Below are 17,953 nucleotides of genomic sequence, written 5' to 3'. Positions count from 1 at the left end.
AAAAACACCATATTTCAGCCCATATCACCATACAGAGCCAAATTTGGTATGTATTTACCGACACCCATGAAAAAAACGCATTGCTCTGTTTTTTACACTGTTTATACACGAATACCCCTTTGTGCCCCATATTGCACCACCATACTCAATTACAGACATTACAAGAGAATCAAAAAGATTTGTAAATACAGAGTATTGAAATCCGCCATTAGCTTTACATTTAGATATTAATAACCCTATAATGATCTATACTACCTGATTTTGAAACAGCATTAGCCATACAATAATAGCTTAAAAATTCGGTTAGCATAGACCAAGATAATTTAATCAGAAACAGTGGCAACTATTTTATCATTAGGCATAAATTAATACGAAGTTCTTGACATTGACTATGTTCTGAAGAGAATAACCTTTGATTTATCACAATTGACGATTGAGTAACTTTTCAAACACCATGAATTTAGTACATCCAACAATTGTTGTAAATCTTGTTCATTTTCAGCTAAAAAATACATCATCTGCGTATAATAAAATACAATTTTTTTCATAATTAATATCAATTGAGTAACTTTTCAAACACCATGAATTTAGTACATCCAACAATTGTTGTAAATCTTGTTCATTTTCAGCTAAAAAATACATCATCTGCGTATAATAAAATACAATTTTTTTCATAATTAATATCAATTGCAATATTCAGCTTCTTAATGTCGTCAACAAGCCAATCAGTGTATCATGTAAAAAGTTAACATCATAAAGTTTGTTAATAAGGCGTGCATTTTGACCACATACGAGGCACTTTTCCAGAATTAAAACAGACATCAAACATTTTAGTTAATGCTTTTATCGCAGTCTGGTTTTTATACATTTCAACCGGAATTTTATCATACCCTGGACTTTTTCCATTTTTTGGAAGTTTTTAAAACATTGTACACCTCTACAATATAAATTTCACAATCAAGCAAATTATCATCTACATGTATTGATTCATTAATAACACTATGAAAATGACTTTCACTATTTCTATTGAACATATCTGAAAAATCAGATTTCCATTTATTTAAAACTTCTTCCCTATTACATGATACTGAGCCATCTCAATTTTTTTTCGCTTATTAACATATAGACGCCGAAATTCTTTCTTTTGCCTCCGAATTGAACATTTTAATCACGATTTTTCAAAGTTACACACTTCATTCCACAATATCGTTAACTTATCATTCCACCAAGACTTTTTACATCTTCTCCTTTTATTACCAACACCATCATGAATAATTACGGTTTTCGAATGCAGTTTCAAAGGCATTTCGTTTTCAATAGTGTTGACAAATCCTTCATACATGATGTCTAATTTGCTCAGAGCAGCTTCCGAATTTTCTAAATTTCCAATTATTCGTGTAATTTCAGAAACAGACGATTCGTGCAAAGCCAATCGTCGGGAATGTGACGAGTATCATACATGTTTTCTTAGTATGACTGCATGGTTTTCGGAATATTGTTGGTGAATAAATCACACCGAAAATTAAGTTTCAAATCCCATATTAAGAGCGAATGGTCCGAAACAATTCTGGATAGATCATATTTACAGAGAGCATTAGTATTCTCGATTAGCACACAAGTTGTTACCACATTAAAGTTGTCAAAATAGTCTAGTGCTTCATATGGTATTATACATTAGTTCACGACACTACTTCCACGACTAAATCTATAGGGGTAAAATCATTGTGCACTCTATTCCGCCCATTTAAGATACAGCAATTTTTATCGCTCAAGAAGCCACAAAAATACTACCATAGTTATGATTGAAATCAATTACTTTATGGCTTTAACTTTTTGGTACGAGCTTTTTGAGAGTCTGATTCTAAGCGTCGCTTCCCTCGTGTGATGGAAGAGTTAAAGTTACTTACTGGTTTTTCAGCATGAACCTATGCTGTCGTTACAATATCTTTAATTGTATGTGGAGCCATTACTGATTGTACGTATGCCTCTGCTGAACTCAAATTCAGTGGATCGAACTCCGATATATCTTAATGTGGTATGATTGGTTATTTTTTTGTCGGTATGGCTCATGTTACTTCGTTTATTTGTATCCGATTTATTTACTTACTTATTAATAAGTACTTACTTACTTGCTTACTTACTGGATAATTTACATATTGACGTAAATATAATAACTTTTATCTTCCCCTTATGAAAATACAAAAAAAAATGGTTGTCTGTCAGCCATTTACTGCCGTGAAGGTCATTAATTAGCAGGGGTGTATATTTACTCGAATATTAAGTCTCTGCTGCAAGAATAGATTTTTTAACAGCCCAGATGATACTATTGTCTGCATAAAACAAAAAAGTAAAAAAAAATAGTTTCAATACAACTAAAACATATTTTGAAAATAAACCAGTTTCCCTTTTTAAATTTTCACGGGAAAATTTGGTATGGTTACGGTTATAGGTTACACATTTTGTACTTGACCAACGTATACATACAACTTCCGGTTAAAACGGCGGCTTAAGCCTAAATTTTTGTTATTGCAAATAATCCATTTGCATCCCTGATCTATAATGTCGTAAGTTTTAATTCTCTCACACAAAGTTAATGGCTATAATTTAATTCTTAATTAAACCAATGTATGCTAAATTTCCTTATGTCATTCCAATGTGTTGCAGACATAGTATTTGTTTACATCGCGTCCTGTACAAGCTCAGTAATTTGTTTTTTTTTCGTGCGTTGCAATCAGTGCATAAAAGAGAACACGGCATTTCATATTGGAGAGTAGAAGGCGTCACTGTAAAAGACATATAGAACATGCTTGAGTAACACTTGATCAGCTGAGTTTGTTACAATATTTAATTTAAAATTAGGTCATTGGGAACGCAGGCGCTTGTTTCTTATAAAAAATGATAATAATTATTACTAAGTGCTCCCCTCTAAAAGGTCAATATGAAGAATCAGACGACGTTACAATTCAATGATGATACTCCGTGAAAACACCAAATTTGTATTCACTTACACTGTTAAACTCCTGAGACTTACCTTTTGAACGTACATAGCCTTCATACTCAAACTTTTCTATTTACTTCTTAATTTAACGATTTGTTGTCACTGGCTATGTTTAGACGTTTTACTGTTTTCAATGGCGGTAATCCATCAACAGTGAATAATTGATCGGTAACACTAATTAGTGCCCTGAATTACCAAGTGATGTAATATGTGATGATAGCTGGTTTTAGAGCGCGTGAGATTGAATTGTGGAAACTTCCAAAAATATTTGTGATATTTGATTTGTATGCAGAATTGAATAATTATTCTGACCACTATAATTTTCAGTAGATCTACGTTGTGTTGAGTAAAATATTGTTTGAGAAATTAAACAAAATAAATCATAGAATATTGAATTAGTTTCTCTTCAGCTTAAAATAAAACTTTGATCATGCGATGATGTTACATTTTTTCATGACTGAAATAGACATAAAAGGAAACCAAAGTAATAGTTGGAAATGAGTACTATTTATGAAACCTCCAGTCTTCACAGTTTGCATTAGGCCTTAGGCCCCTGGCTTGTAAGAATGGTGAGGGGCCTGTGTAAGTGGAACTACAGGTCAACAGTTAATTTCTATATAAAAAAAGGAGGGATTATAAATTACAAATATAAATGTGTATTTCATTTTTATACAAAACAAGTGCTTTTGACATGTATTTTTTAATGGATAGGATGATTAAAACTAAAGTTCTCATTTCAACATTCATTCTTATTTTTTGGTGGTAATGATAGTGCAGATGGCTTAGCAGAGACTTCACCTGTATTAGATTTTTTGGAAATTGTTGTTTCACCCTGTATTACACTGTGCATTCCAGTTCTTTATTGACTGTAGTTTGGGTTTGTGTTAGCACAGTGATATTGAGCGCTGTTTCAGTGAATTTCTATAACTCTCCATCAAATTTAGCATTTTGAGTCTGATGTCTGAAAAACTAGTTTGTTCAGCATGTTTTGGGCATTGTTTGGTAAAATATGTTTGTCAGTTAATTTGTGGTTAACCCTAATGCTATTCATGAGATCCCAATTGTACATGTCAATACACATTTTCCAGATTATCAATGTATAGTCTTTGATGACTATCTAAAAAGCCACTTCTTAACACACTGTTTCTAATCTTTTTTTTAGTAAATGGCTAGGGTCCATCAAAAATTATATTATTCTTTCTGTGGGATCTTTGTAATTTCTCACAAACATCCTGCTAGTAGTAGGACATACTCAATCGAAGTGTATTTTTATATATGCCTTATTATTAGCCGATCCATCAACGCTGCAATATGTATAGGCTTGAACTATAGAGCACATCTACACATTTCTAAAATGTTAAAATAGTTCAGCGGTTTGTGCATGTGTGGGAAATTAGCAAATGGCCAACGGAAGCCGGTCAACCCACTAAAAATGTATTGAGACACATGATTTGCAAGTTCGTAATCTGTCTTTGATTAAGGTCTGCATGTTTTTTTGCCTCACTTCCAGAATCGGACCAACCGATTAGTTTGTTCCCCCTTTAGTACCTACAAGTTGAAGGTCCTCTTGTATAGACATCTCATCTAAAATTATGCCCCCATAAATACTCGACAGACAGGTCATCATTTGCAGGTACAAAAAGTTTATTTGACATAAAATATACGATAAATACATGTAAATGGAGACAACACTCGCTAAAATTTGCAGTAAATTTTCCAGTAAAATTTGATCCCTGCAGAAAATACTGATGATAGTCCACTATATATTTGATTTAATGAGAATTGACATGAGTGGAAAGGCAATGGACAGAAAACAGAGGCCAAATACTGTACCTTATGGCCCTAACCAATAGTTGATAGTTGTATTTAAGCTGTTCAAATTGTTTAATTACATATTAAAAAATTTAGCAAGTGAAAATTTATTTTAGAAAGTAGAAAAAATCAGCACTTGCCTTTTTTAGCAAGTGATAAAAAATGGGAAAATCGTTCCCTGTTTAAGGAATGAACATATCAACTCTTCTAGGGATGCCTCTATCATCAGCAGTTAACTCCATTTTATCGAGGAATACTGTAACATTCTTAAAGAAACAACCTTCAATTCAAGTTACGGTTGCCTACCGTTAAACCTGACATGCATGAAATGGGCAAACATGATAGCGCTTTTATCCCAGTTGTAAATAAACTATTCATTTGGCAATAACCTGGCGATATCATTGAAAGTGAATTCTGTTGCATCGATACAAGTTAAGGCAATGTTTTCATAACAAGACGGTCTTCCCCTGTATCCTTACGGTTGACTTTACATTTGTTGAGAAGTTTTGAAATATATTGTCCAATGAGTTTAGAATCATTAACGTTGGATTTGTCTTCTAGCATAGTAACAGTCCCATTAACTTCTTTTATATTTTGTAATAACCTGAAATTGCATTTTTAATGAAAACTTAAAATCAATCACCTTTTATATTAGGACATTTCAGAGCTCAGCCTCACTATTTCATGGGAGGGTGGAAAGGGTATCAGTGATTTTGTTACTTTTTTTCAAAGAATCCTCCTCCCTTTTTATTGGGAAATTTACACCAAATTGGGAAAAAAATATGCAGACAATGATGACAGAATGCCAAAACAAATAACAGCTATATACATGCAAATAAAATGTATTTGCATGTAAAATTGATTCATTGTTTCAAATACTAAAGAGAACAAGTAAGTTTGATCTTTGTTATAATTCACTTTAGAGTACAGTTTCACATGGTTAACTAAAGATCCATTTTTCTGTCTTTAAGTCCCTTAAACATTTCAACCTGTTTGTCTAGGTCTTCACTTGTTAACTCTTCATTTAAGTCCTGTGACAAATTTTCATGATTGCATCGAAGTTTGTTTATGTAAGCTGGTTTCTTTTAGCAGTTAGAAAATCATACACAGTTTACTTTGTACATTTTGAGAAAAAAGGTTGGAAAAGTCATAATGATTGAATTTGACATGCATCTGAATCATGTAGTCAGGTACCCCTGGCTGGAACACAGTTGGTAAAAACATTAAAATGAAACAGATGAGTACCGCTAAAGGTCAAATGGTTGACAAGCAGACCAGTATTCCTCAACATAAAAAGTTGCATTTTGAAACTTTTCAACTGAAATTCTAATTGCACAGGATCTTTAAGGAGTGGTTTACTTACTGTAAGTTTCTTCATTTTTGATGGAGGAGTTTAAATATGGTCATCTGATTCACAAATGTCAACACTGGACTGATTGGAGCAAGATGTAAACATGTTAAAAATAATGCCATCAACAATTTTCTGTACGATCTTTGTGTCACTTTTACCACTACTTGTACTTGGGGTTGTACAAAATAAGTCCTTTATGGTTTTAGAACCTGTTGCGCCACGTTTAGTTTACTTTTTGGATTAGTATAACACTGTGGGAAACCATTTTTTCCCAAACTTGCCATACTGGCTAGTGGAATATTGATCTTGCTAGCCAAATAGAAATTCATCTAGCAGAATTTTTTTTTTTTTGGTTTTTTGTCTGTACTATCATCTGTTTTCTCTTGGATTTGACTATCTTCTGCCTTTCCTTTTCCTTCTTCAACTATCTTTTCATTTGTTTCTAAATTTATCAGAAACTTTTCCATTTTCGAATATTCCCTCCTGTTGAAGTCTTTCAAGTACTTTAAGTACTCCATTTCTGAACTCATGTTTTAAAAATAAAATTATATTTCAACAGATTCATCATTAAGAAACAAGAAAATGTTTATCATTTGCTTCTTGTTCATTTTTATTTTGACAATAAACAACTAATTTGCATGGTAACATTTACCCAGATAATTTCGTTTGACTTCTAATACGAGATAGGGACCATCGCGTAGGTTTTGGCACATCCCATTTACGGGAAATTAAAATGGCAGATCGTATACAATGCTTTACAAGTCAATAAAATTGTGAAAAATTACTTGACATATTCAAGCTTAACTTCTTGATATGTAGGGAACATATTTTTAATGTATGATGTTAAGGGATGTTTAACTAAATAAGCTGTTGGCTGGTTAACTTTCCTTGGAACTCGCCAATCATATGATGATCGCCAAATTGACAAGGGTAAGCTAATGAGAACTCGCCAAATTACACTTCTACTCGTATTTGGCGAGCTGGCGAGCGGTGGTTTCCCACACTGGTATTTGTGTTGTGAGACATGATTCCATCTCCGGAACTATTGGGGTAAAATGCGTATTATGGTGTGAAACGAAGTACAGTTGAATTGTACCCGCACTGACTTCGGACCAAAAATAAACGATATCTGAATCTCTTGAGCACTTCAGGAAACAAAAATTAGAACCACAACGCTTGAAGTCTAAGCAGAGGCTTTTCTTTTCAAAAGTAAACAATCAAATTTTTACCAGTTTTACGTTTGGAGTTTTTATAATTTTGGGAAATAAATACACAGAATTGGGAAACTATATCTGGGGAAACAGCCGAAATTCGGAGGTAAATTAAGGCTGGCAAATTCACTGGGTATTGAGCGCCAGGGAGAAAGGAGGAAAGTCTTCAAAAGGAAGACACACTTTGGAGCAGAGGGGGTGGAAAAATGAGGTGGGAGAAAGGTATTCCCCCTTTCCATCCCCTCATCTCATGGGTTTATCTATATGTTGAAGGTCTGGTAACAACTTTCGTGACACTTTTTTTTTTATTGTTACTTGGGGGCGCAAGGGGTTCCAAAAACGGAACAGACGGTTAATCAAGTTGAGTTTGCTAATAACATATTACAGAAAACTAATAAATTATCTTCAGAAAACAGCAGAACATTTAATTGATTTGTCAATAACATATAACAGTATAGAAATCTTCTCAATAACAGATAACCAAAGAATTTAAAGCACATTGAACACAGTCTTAGAAAAACCATCTTGCCCCATCTTTACCTCTTAAATGTACTTGAATAGAAATAGTGCCATTTTAACTTTATGTAGGTGCCATATCAGCTATTTACATAGTTGCCATTTTGACCAAGTGCCATTTTAACTAGCACTTACCAAGAATATCCCCAGTCCATTCTCACAACACCACATGGAAATACATTACACGATCTCCCCCTTTTTTTTTTTAGCTCATCTGGACAAAGGCTGATTTGGGGATTTTTTTATCTGTCGAAAAACATGGCCACCATTACTAAAAATAGAACATAGCGGTGAGACAGTAGTTTTCACATATATCTCCAAAAGCATTAGGTTTAGCCAAATTCTGACATAGGGTGAAAGTGTTCAGCATGGTGAGATCTATCTGTGATCAAATTTTTATTTTTATCGGTTTAGCCATTTTGGGAGTTACATATATATGTATTGCCCTTTTTCAATGTTATTTGCTATTTTTATGTTATTTCTTTTAAAAATCTTCTCTGACACTACTGGACCAATTGGAACCAAACTTGGTATGAATGTCTCTTGGGGTATCCTACATAGAACTGATGTGGGGATTTTTGATCTGTTGAAAAATGGCCTCCATTACTAAAAATAGGACAAAGGGGTCAGACAGTAGGTTTTTCGCATGTATCTCCAAAACTGTTAGGTTTAGCAAAATTATTTCAATTGCTGAAATAACTCTTATTATAAGGCCTTCAAAAGTTGTCAGGCAACTCCTTGTAAGAGTTATTGCCTTTGAAAGGTGAAAAATGATGATTTTTTATTGCAGTTTTTAGCCAATATCTTGAAAACTATAATAGATAGAAAGAAACTTTCATTTGCCAAAATGATCCTTATCATAGCCCTACCAAAGTTTCCTTGAGTCAAAATTGTTGGACATGTCCGTGTACAGTTTTCAGCCAATATCTTGAATACTATAATAGATAGAAACTTTCAATAGCTGTAATGAGCCTTATCATTGTTGGACAACTTGTTAAATTTATTGCCCTTGAAAGACCAACTTTAAACAGGTGAACCATTCAGGCTCCTGGGAGCCTCTTGTTTTTCAAAGTTTGGTCCACTGATACCACACACCCTGACATATTTGAGTGGTAACAGAGATAACGGGGAGAGTGTTTTCTTAACTTAATTTCAATTCTTATTGAACCAGGTTAACCTTACCAGAAACCAGTTGTGTTGTTTTGGCCTTCATTTCAGACATATCCATTCACCATTGGATCTACATGTATTTTTGGATTTTCTTTATTTCCCGCCAAATGAACTTTCAATTTCTTAAAATTCTTAATCAATTATAAATTTTGTTTCTGTATAAGTGTGCATTCCAAGAACTTTTAAAAATATAAACATTCATACAACATTACATTTGTATTTTTAAAGAAAACATTTTATATTAACTCTGACATCACAAACCAGAATTAAGACAAGGAAGACCGATGGATTCCAGTCATAAAAGAATAAAGTTGAATATAACACAAGCATCCCTTTGAAATTTACGTATTGTGATATAATGTGGAACAAATATGGCCAGTAATTGTCATTATGTATTTGAAAACTAATCAGGAAATAAATGAAAGGAAATGTAAACAAGACACATGTTTACCGTTATTGTTATTTTTTTACTAAGGTTAAAGTATATTTTTAATCAAGGCAATCTTACGATGTAATAACGAAAAATAATTTATTCTGTAGGTATTATCAACATTTATTGCTTCAATTGAATTACTACAAACTTATTTCATTAAATCAGCAAAATTCAGTACAATCAGAACTGAACAAATTTGGCAGCTAATGCAGCTTTAAATTAATTGGTAAAAGTTCTAAACAGAAACAAGGACAACAAATCGTCAAATTATGAAGTGAATTGAAAAGTTCGAGTAGGAAGGCTGTGCACATTCAAAAGATAAAGTCTCAGGAGTCACGGTGGAAGTGAATACAAATTTGGTGGTGTTTTCGTGGAGTATCAATATTGAATTGAAACGTCGTCTGATTCTTCATATTGACATTTTAGAGAGGGAGTACTTAGTTCTTATTATTTTTATTTTTCATATGAAACAAGCTCCTGTGATTGGGAAACTAATAAAATATTTCTGTATGTTTTAAACCAAATGCATAAATTTGTTCTTTTACCTTAAATTCTGGCATTTTCATATTGCATGTCTTTGGAACTGAGTTTGGGAAAGGAGTGTAAGGGAACAACATCACTGATTGCAATGTCACATTCTTATTTAGTAAACATACATAAATGCAGTACCTTAAATAACCGAAAACTCAGGTATATAAATCTGAAACTTCAGTAAAATATGTTTTTTTTGTGGTATAATTGCTTCCTACTTCATTTAAATAAACATTAAATAAGTTTTTTCATGAAAAAAGTTTTTTATGCATAATACAACACTTTCAAACTACTTGTACCCAACGAAAGTCTAAGATAGAAATTCATCCAAGCAAAGAACTACTTGGAGATACACTGACGCTTCAGAAATACACGTAGTAGAAGTTAAGGCTAGGCAAAATGTTTCAATGACGTCCATGTTATTTTTTCCAAAAAGGCACTTCTGGTTGGAAGGATCTTGGTAAAACCCTGCTACATGTACCAACACCGGACCTGGAACAGTTCTGATAATTTTACAAGTATTTTGATCTTAATTTGCCATCTCCCACTTATTACTGATGATAAAAGTTCGTTAACAAAATTAGCAAAATGATTAATGGCACAAAGTCCTAATTTGTTGAAAAGAGAACCTAATACTTTTGTTTTTGATTTTGCTTGCACTTGAGGCCATTGCCTTCCTCATATTAATCAGTAAGGCGTTAGAAAGGGACATGAACATTTTCGAAGTACTGATGCCATATTGATTATCAGACTCTCGTTGGGTCTAGAAAGTGTTGGAATAGGAAAAAAAAAACTTTTTTTTTTTTTTCATGATAAACTTATTTCAAGTATGTTTAATTTACATAGTGAGCGATTATACCACCCAAATATGTATTTCATTGAGGTTTTACACCTGGTTTTTGTTTATTCAAACTACCCTACAAAGGTGTACATCTTTTTTTTTCTACAAATATATATAATTCATATGACATCCTTCAAGTTATTAAAATATGTATTCACGATGCTTATTGTTATATTGACTGGTTTAAATATTGCTTCCAGACGATACATGTATATTTTTGTTCTCAGCATTCTGAACCCTGCTAGTTTGCATTTGCATCTTGCCGTAGAGCTCTCTGCTGTTCCACAGATTGAGCTTTGCTTGCTACTTGTGCTTCTCATTTGAGAAAATGACACCAGTAGATGAACCCACCATCACATGTTTTGTTATTTTCATTTTTGTCGTTTATACACAAACTGTAGTTGACTACTTGGAAATTTTTCATAGTAGTTCTACTGGCTATCTAAATTTTGCCTTATTTTTCACAAGATCTAAGAACGGAACCGTTATTACTGTCTGCAGACTACCAGTTTTACCTCTGAAGTAGTCCTATTGACCACCAAACAAGTGAAGTTAGTGTCATACCTTGTAATATAGTTATTGAAAACTGAATTTTTGAGAGAAAATCAGTTGGTAAAACATATGTCTAATCCTTCTTTAGTATCCATGTTAAGGTTTCACTCTATGGATAGGTCACTGCAGATAACTTTATGACAAAATGTGGAAATAAAGCTATATTGAGACTCTCAAAGAAGCTTCCCTGATAGAGTACAGGACTCAAGCTAGGAAGCAAATCCAAGAATTTTTCCCTGTAAAAAGTATATATTTTTCAAAACATTATATCATGGAGAACCATGAAAAAGATAGATATTCTTTTATATTTTATCATGAAAATCTGCTGCCATGGTAACATAATGAAAAAATATATCAGTTTTCATAACAAATTTTGGATGCCATCCCAAATTAATTGTCAAAAAACAGGTTTTCTAAAATATGAGGCACATTAAAACTACCAGAAAAAGTAAGCAGGCATGGCATTATTGTTAAAAAAAAAAAAAAAAAAAAGCAAGAAAGGTGTACCTTTTGCTGCTCATTTGTTCATAATTTTAATTCTTAAAGTTGGTGCAAAATTTTGCAATTTTGAAACAGCCAGTTGGTGCAGAGGAGAGAATCCAATCCATCAAGGACTTGAGTCTTTCTGGATAGCTTTAAGCATACATTTCACACCTCTTTATCTTTTCAAGGATTGCGTCTATTTATGTTCAACTACCCACAATCAATATTTACACCAGGTTTCGCCTTTTAATTTAAGTTTTACAATATTTAACAGGATCAGTTTTGTTTGCAAGACAATGCACCTCAATTGCATCTGTATAGTGCAACCTTACATATAAAATTAAAAATAATCTAAACAGGTGTAACCTATAGTAATACATATATTAATGTACATGTATGTCTATGGTCCAAGCAATTGGCCTAAAAAGGGACAGAGAAGTAGACTTCAATACAATATTGTGTCTTTACTTGCCCTATTTTTTCATGGTTCCATCTCTGTCATCATGTTAGGTTGGAGCATTTTATAAATAAACTTGTTAGCATTAGCTTAAAAAAAATATTTGGAAATTATGATGAGTGTGGAGCATTTTATGATTGCTAATTGATTCTTCTGGTCAAGGATTTATATTTAGCACTATATATATATATATTTAACTCTGGTAATAACCAGATATTATACATTTATTACCTGTTAATGTACATGCAGGTGAATTTACCATTTATCTTGCCTTGATATGGCATGATGCTACATTACATGTACCACAAGATGTGTTCAAGGTTGCATTTCTTTAATGTGAATCTGCCATATGTTTTAGAATCACTATTCCGTGAATTTAAACCATGTTTTAACCATTTAAAAAATACAATGTTCCAATGAACTGGTTTTAAACATGTCAAAAAGGGTTATGATTTCAATTTGAATCACTTCTCTCTTAAGATTCACATGATTCAAAATCATGTTTCTCTTTCTTTTAAAATTTATGAAGAAAACACTCCAGTCAGAAGAGCATAATTAATCGTGTTTATTTTTTTTGTTACTTTTTACAGTGCTCTATTGCAAAAACCCAAAAGTGAGATGAGTCCAGAGGAGTTATCTCAAAGAGAACAGGAAGAGTTCAACACTGGACCATTATCTGTCCTCACCCAATCAGTAAAAAACAACACACAGGTCCTGATCAACTGCAGGAACAACAAGAAATTGCTAGCAAGAGTTAAAGCTTTTGATAGGTATGATCAATACAATGTACATATGCAGTGCACTGAAAGGCTTTTGATTTGAAATATGCCTGATTACAAACCTGTCGAGTGAAATAATCACTGGCCCAATGTCTGTTAGTTTTCTGTTGATCTAAATGTTTGGTATAAGTTGTCAGACTTCAACAGGATAAACATTTGTTCATTTAATTTCTGTCTCTAAAAAGTTGAAAAAATGTTCATGAATTCTGGCAATCCTTCTTCATAGTTTTAAATAAATAAATTGCAATTTAGGGTTAATCAGGTTAGTTTTCTGAGAAGTTTCAGTTGGATTGTCCCAAAATAGTGTCAATTTAATGGGCTATTCTTTTGCATTCTTTGTAAGATTTCATAGAATTTTAGCCGTAATGAGATATAGTTCATTTTAATTTTTTATATATAAATAGAACTAAAAAGGCATTGGAAATCAAATTAATTACTGATATTTTTCAGGCATTGTAACATGGTACTTGAAAATGTAAAAGAAATGTGGACAGAAACACCAAAAACTGGAAAAGGGAAAAAGAAATCGAAGCCTGTCAATAAAGATAGATACATCTCAAAGATGTTTCTTCGAGGGGACTCTGTTATATTGGTGTTAAGAAATCCAATGGCAACGGGAAAATAACTTTACTTTTGAAAGAACAGATTGTCAAAATATCTTTTTTGATGTAATATAGTTATTTTGATATGGAAGTACACTTACAGACATTCTCAAAATGTGTTGTTGTGAAAATGACCAAAACAAATCATGATGTATCCATAGTTCAGTCATTTATTCATTAATTCATCTGATTTACACTGAAGCTGTTCCTTATTTGAATGCCTTTTTGTATTCCTTTGTAATTAAAATCATCTGTCTATTTTCTGTAGTACTAAATTACATCCTTGTACAAAGTTACCTTAGGTTGTTCTAAATTAGGTTTAAAGGAGAAGACTATGTAATTGTGCAAGTCATAAATATCGAAACTAATTTTGAAATGCTCATGAAAATTAAACTGAAACAAAATAATTTCCTTTTCTTGACTAATTAATTGTGATTTATAATTAGGGAATTTGAATTTCCCCCGCATATGGGCACCACCGTGATCGGTTGAGCTGTGACGTCACAAAGTCAGTTTGTAAAGTGGAAGTACAAATGTAAATAGGTAATTGATTACGATGTCCAAAGAAATCGCAAATTTGGGACTTTTCCCCTATAATTTCAACCCAAAATAAACAGAAGAGATTGAGACACAACATACAAGCAAATGTCAGAAAACATTGACGAAAACAACAGGATATGAAGATAGAAGACTAGTATGTCAGACTCTCAGAGGAAAGTCTAATGGCTACTTCCAAAGAATGTTCTTGTTGCCAGTCAAACACCTTTCAGAATATTTCTCTTTTATCATTCTTGCCATTGTAAGCTTAACAAGACGTGTTGTGGTGATTAGATAAACAGGATCGTAGAAATATTTACGGAATATTCTTTTGTTTACATATTATTTGCGGTACTTGTATCAGTACCAAACCCACTTAGTGACTTCACGGGCCAATCGGAAGCTATCAGTAAAAATCTATAAAGTCTGCTTATGATCTTCGTTCAGATAAGAGAGTTCTGCAAGATGGCTATCTACATGTATGTCAAAGATTTCGAACTTTGCATAGCCTTGAGCATTTTATAAAAGTGCATTTTGCATTAAAGGTTATTTATTTTTGTTTACGTGGGTATGATTTATCATTAGAGCCTAACTTAATGCAAAGGTGGTCTTTCCCTTTAATCTTTCAAATAACAATGTGGTTGATTAAACAATTAAACAGGGAAAAACATTCCCTACTAATTGTGAACACTACATAAAAATATAGTCCAAATTAAATTCCTTTCATATCATTCAATACCTTTTTAGCTCACCTGGCCAAAGGCCATGTGAGCTATTGCCATCACTTGGCGTTCGTAGTCATCGTTGTTAACAATTGTACAAAACTCTTCTCTAAAACTACTTGACTGATTGGAACCAAACTTGGTATAAATGTTCCTTTGGGTATCCTGCATAGAAATGATGTGGTAATTTTTGATTTGTCGAAAAACATGACCGCCGTTACTAAAATTAGAACATATGGGTCAGACAGTAGTTTTTCATATATATCTCCAAAATCATTAGGTTTAGCTAAATTCTGACATGGGTAAAAGTGTTCAGCATAATGAGATCTATCCCTGTTAAAGTTTTGGTTTTAATCTGTTAAGGCCTCACTAACCACTTCTAACGTTTCCATTACTTTACATGTTAAAAAAGTAATTTTCAAAGTCTCACTGTGAATTTCCAGGACAAACGACATCTTAAAGTTGCATACCGTTGCGAAGCTTGGAAAATAAGGCTTCCAAAATCATTATGCAAATGGTACGATGATAGTAGAAATTCTTCACAAAATTTACTTGTATAAATAATACTGAAAATCCACATTTTTACCTCTTCTGCTAACTGACAGCATGGAGGCAAATTACTCACACATGTAAGCAATATTCATACACTTTTGTAATTAATTACGTATATGATTTTGAAGTACACATTCTCAGCTTCATTTTGACTACTTTTAATCATAATACACACAAATAATGCACTTGCAATGCATATGTCTAGGTTCAGTGTGTTTTTGGTACTGCATAGGGGGGGGGGGTGTGGCCATTTGACCCGGAAGTGGTTAGTGAGACCTAAACCATGTAGGAGTTGTTGCCCTTTTTCAACGATTTTTGCTATTTGACCAATTGAAATTGATGATTCCGGAATTTTGCGATTTTTGTAGTCCGAATTTATCCAAAAAATGCCAAAAATAGTTTTTCGCGCTTCATTTATGTAGAAAATTAAATTATCGAATGATACCAAATTTGAGACGTTTTACTTAAGTAATAACTTGTGGAGTCGAATATATATGACTTTTGACCGAAAAATCCTATTTTTTGATAAATTGTGACTACGAAAATCGCCAAAAATGATCAAAAGAACCCAGAAGTATTAATTGTGATAGAACTAAACAGAAAATACCATATAAGCCATTTTTTACTGAAGCATTAATACTCTAGGGGTTTTGACATTGAAAAATATGTCAATTTAAGCGATTTTTCGGCGGGGTAGGGGTACATTTGTGTTCTTGGTATCATTGTACAGCTGAGACATTGGGCTACTCGATTATACTTAAATTCATTTAGTTTGTTCTCACATGCTATCCCAGGAAGGCTTAGACACTCAAACAATTTAGTAAAAAATAATCTTGGCTTTTTGACCCAGTGGGATACAAATAAAAGCTTATACTGAAAAAGAATCCGAGAATATTCTTTGGCGACAAATTGATTCGGTAATGGGAGGTATAAAGGTACCTAAAAATCACCATGAAGTTGATGAGTGGGGGATGCACGGTGGACCCTCCCAGCCTATGGACTACTTGTTAAAATATTTAATTTTAGCAAAAAAAATCTATAACACGAGGAAGTGTCAGCACGAAACCCTTATGAGTTATCGAATAAAATTATCAAAAACCAATAACAATAAACATATTCGTATTGTTCTCTGTACTTGCATGGACTTAATATTACACTCCCTGGAACTGGTATAATTGTCAGGAGTAACGTTCCATAAAAAGGGCGAAATCAATAATTTCATTGAAGATCGAGATCGGAACAGTTTAAATCTTAGAATATGATTTAATTTAATTTACTTTATGTAAAAAGGTCAATCTTACATGACAGAAAATAATGAAACAGTTCTATGTAATCTTCGGACAGAAGTGGTGTCACTGTAGTCTGGTCTTCATATGTGTAATGCTTTAACATTTCTTACTTTGTTTACCATTTTCTTCTTGGAGTGGTTTAAATTAATACAAATATAAGTATATATTCGCTTGCAAACAAAAACTTTCAATATTTTCACTCTCAGTGGTAGAAATCATGTCAAAAATGCAGAAGCCCCACGCATTTCAACCAATCGATCTATGAATTTAGGGGCCTAGAAGCGGGCAGAAACTAAGCATTTTTTAAGACTGGACAATGACTTTAGTATGTTTGATTGAACCTCTGAAATTGTACCATTAGGTGGCACATCCCCAAAAAAGAAGACCGGGATTAATTTTTGGAGTTGTGACTTAAACCTTTTAAGAATGAGGGGCCCAAAAAGGAAACAAGAAACCCTTTCATAATTTGGGATCTTAAAATTATACTTCTGTTAACTAATTTGCATATAAAATTGACTTTTGTGACGCCAAATGGACTTTCATCTCACAAAATAGATTTTGTGACACAAAATTCAATTTTGTTAGACTAAAGTCTATTTTGTATGCAAATTAGTTTGCAGAATCGTTTGGAATGCAAATGAATTCTCTCTCATTACGATTTTTGTAAGACGGCCTCTGCGTCTGCGAGACTAGTGGTTATTTTATAAAACGAGAAACCTTCTTACAAAATCGTGATGAGAGAATTCATTCATTCGAAATTATTGTCGAGGTGCATGTGGCTGATACTTGCAATAGATAAATTGTGTTATTGTATAAGATATAGAATATTTTATTTATAAATGTTTAATTTGAATTATGGGAGTTTTTTGTATGTCTTCACACAATCCCAGAGTATGAAGGGTGTAAGAAATCAGGGATCCCCTTTACAGCTACCCTGGGCTTAAAGGGAGGTTCGCTGTATTGCAGGATTTGTAATTAAATTGTATATGAATCTTTAAAAAAATATATTGTGTCCACACTTGCCCCAAGTGAATATAGTTAAAAATGCTGCTGATGTATCATGTTGCGCTCTGCAAAGCTCTTTTGTAGCAAATGGACGGTAAAAGTATTAATTGAA

The 17,953-nt window shown here is 32.9% G+C and overlaps 1 protein-coding gene across 1 annotated transcript; it reads left to right on the top strand.

The window, feature by feature from the left end:
• The first annotated feature begins 2,448 nt into the window (after positions 1 to 2,448).
• On the top strand, positions 2,449 to 13,994 carry LOC148623741 (small nuclear ribonucleoprotein Sm D2). The gene is made up of 3 exons (XM_088565815.1): positions 2,449 to 2,564; positions 12,946 to 13,125; positions 13,585 to 13,994. Exons 1-3 carry the CDS (start codon positions 2,560 to 2,562, stop codon positions 13,757 to 13,759), a joined length of 360 nt encoding a protein of 119 aa, XP_088421941.1. The 5' UTR covers positions 2,449 to 2,559; the 3' UTR covers positions 13,760 to 13,994.
• The last annotated feature ends 3,959 nt before the right edge of the window (positions 13,995 to 17,953 follow it).

The sequence above is a fragment of the Perna viridis genome, chromosome 2 (assembly GCF_037379345.1).
Source record: "Perna viridis isolate PV_CMFRI_1.1 ecotype Kerala chromosome 2, ASM3737934v1, whole genome shotgun sequence".
Taxonomy (NCBI): domain Eukaryota; kingdom Metazoa; phylum Mollusca; class Bivalvia; order Mytilida; family Mytilidae; genus Perna; species Perna viridis.
Note: the sequence above shows the minus strand (reverse complement) of the source record. Positions and strands in the feature narration are given on the sequence as shown.

What these genes read in the sequence shown, in the direction of transcription:
- LOC148623741 (XM_088565815.1), top strand. An exon ending in AGAGTTAAAGCTTTTGATAG is followed by an intron (nt 13,126 to 13,584) that starts GTATGATCAATA and finishes GATATTTTTCAG; the next exon opens with GCATTGTAACATGGTACTTG.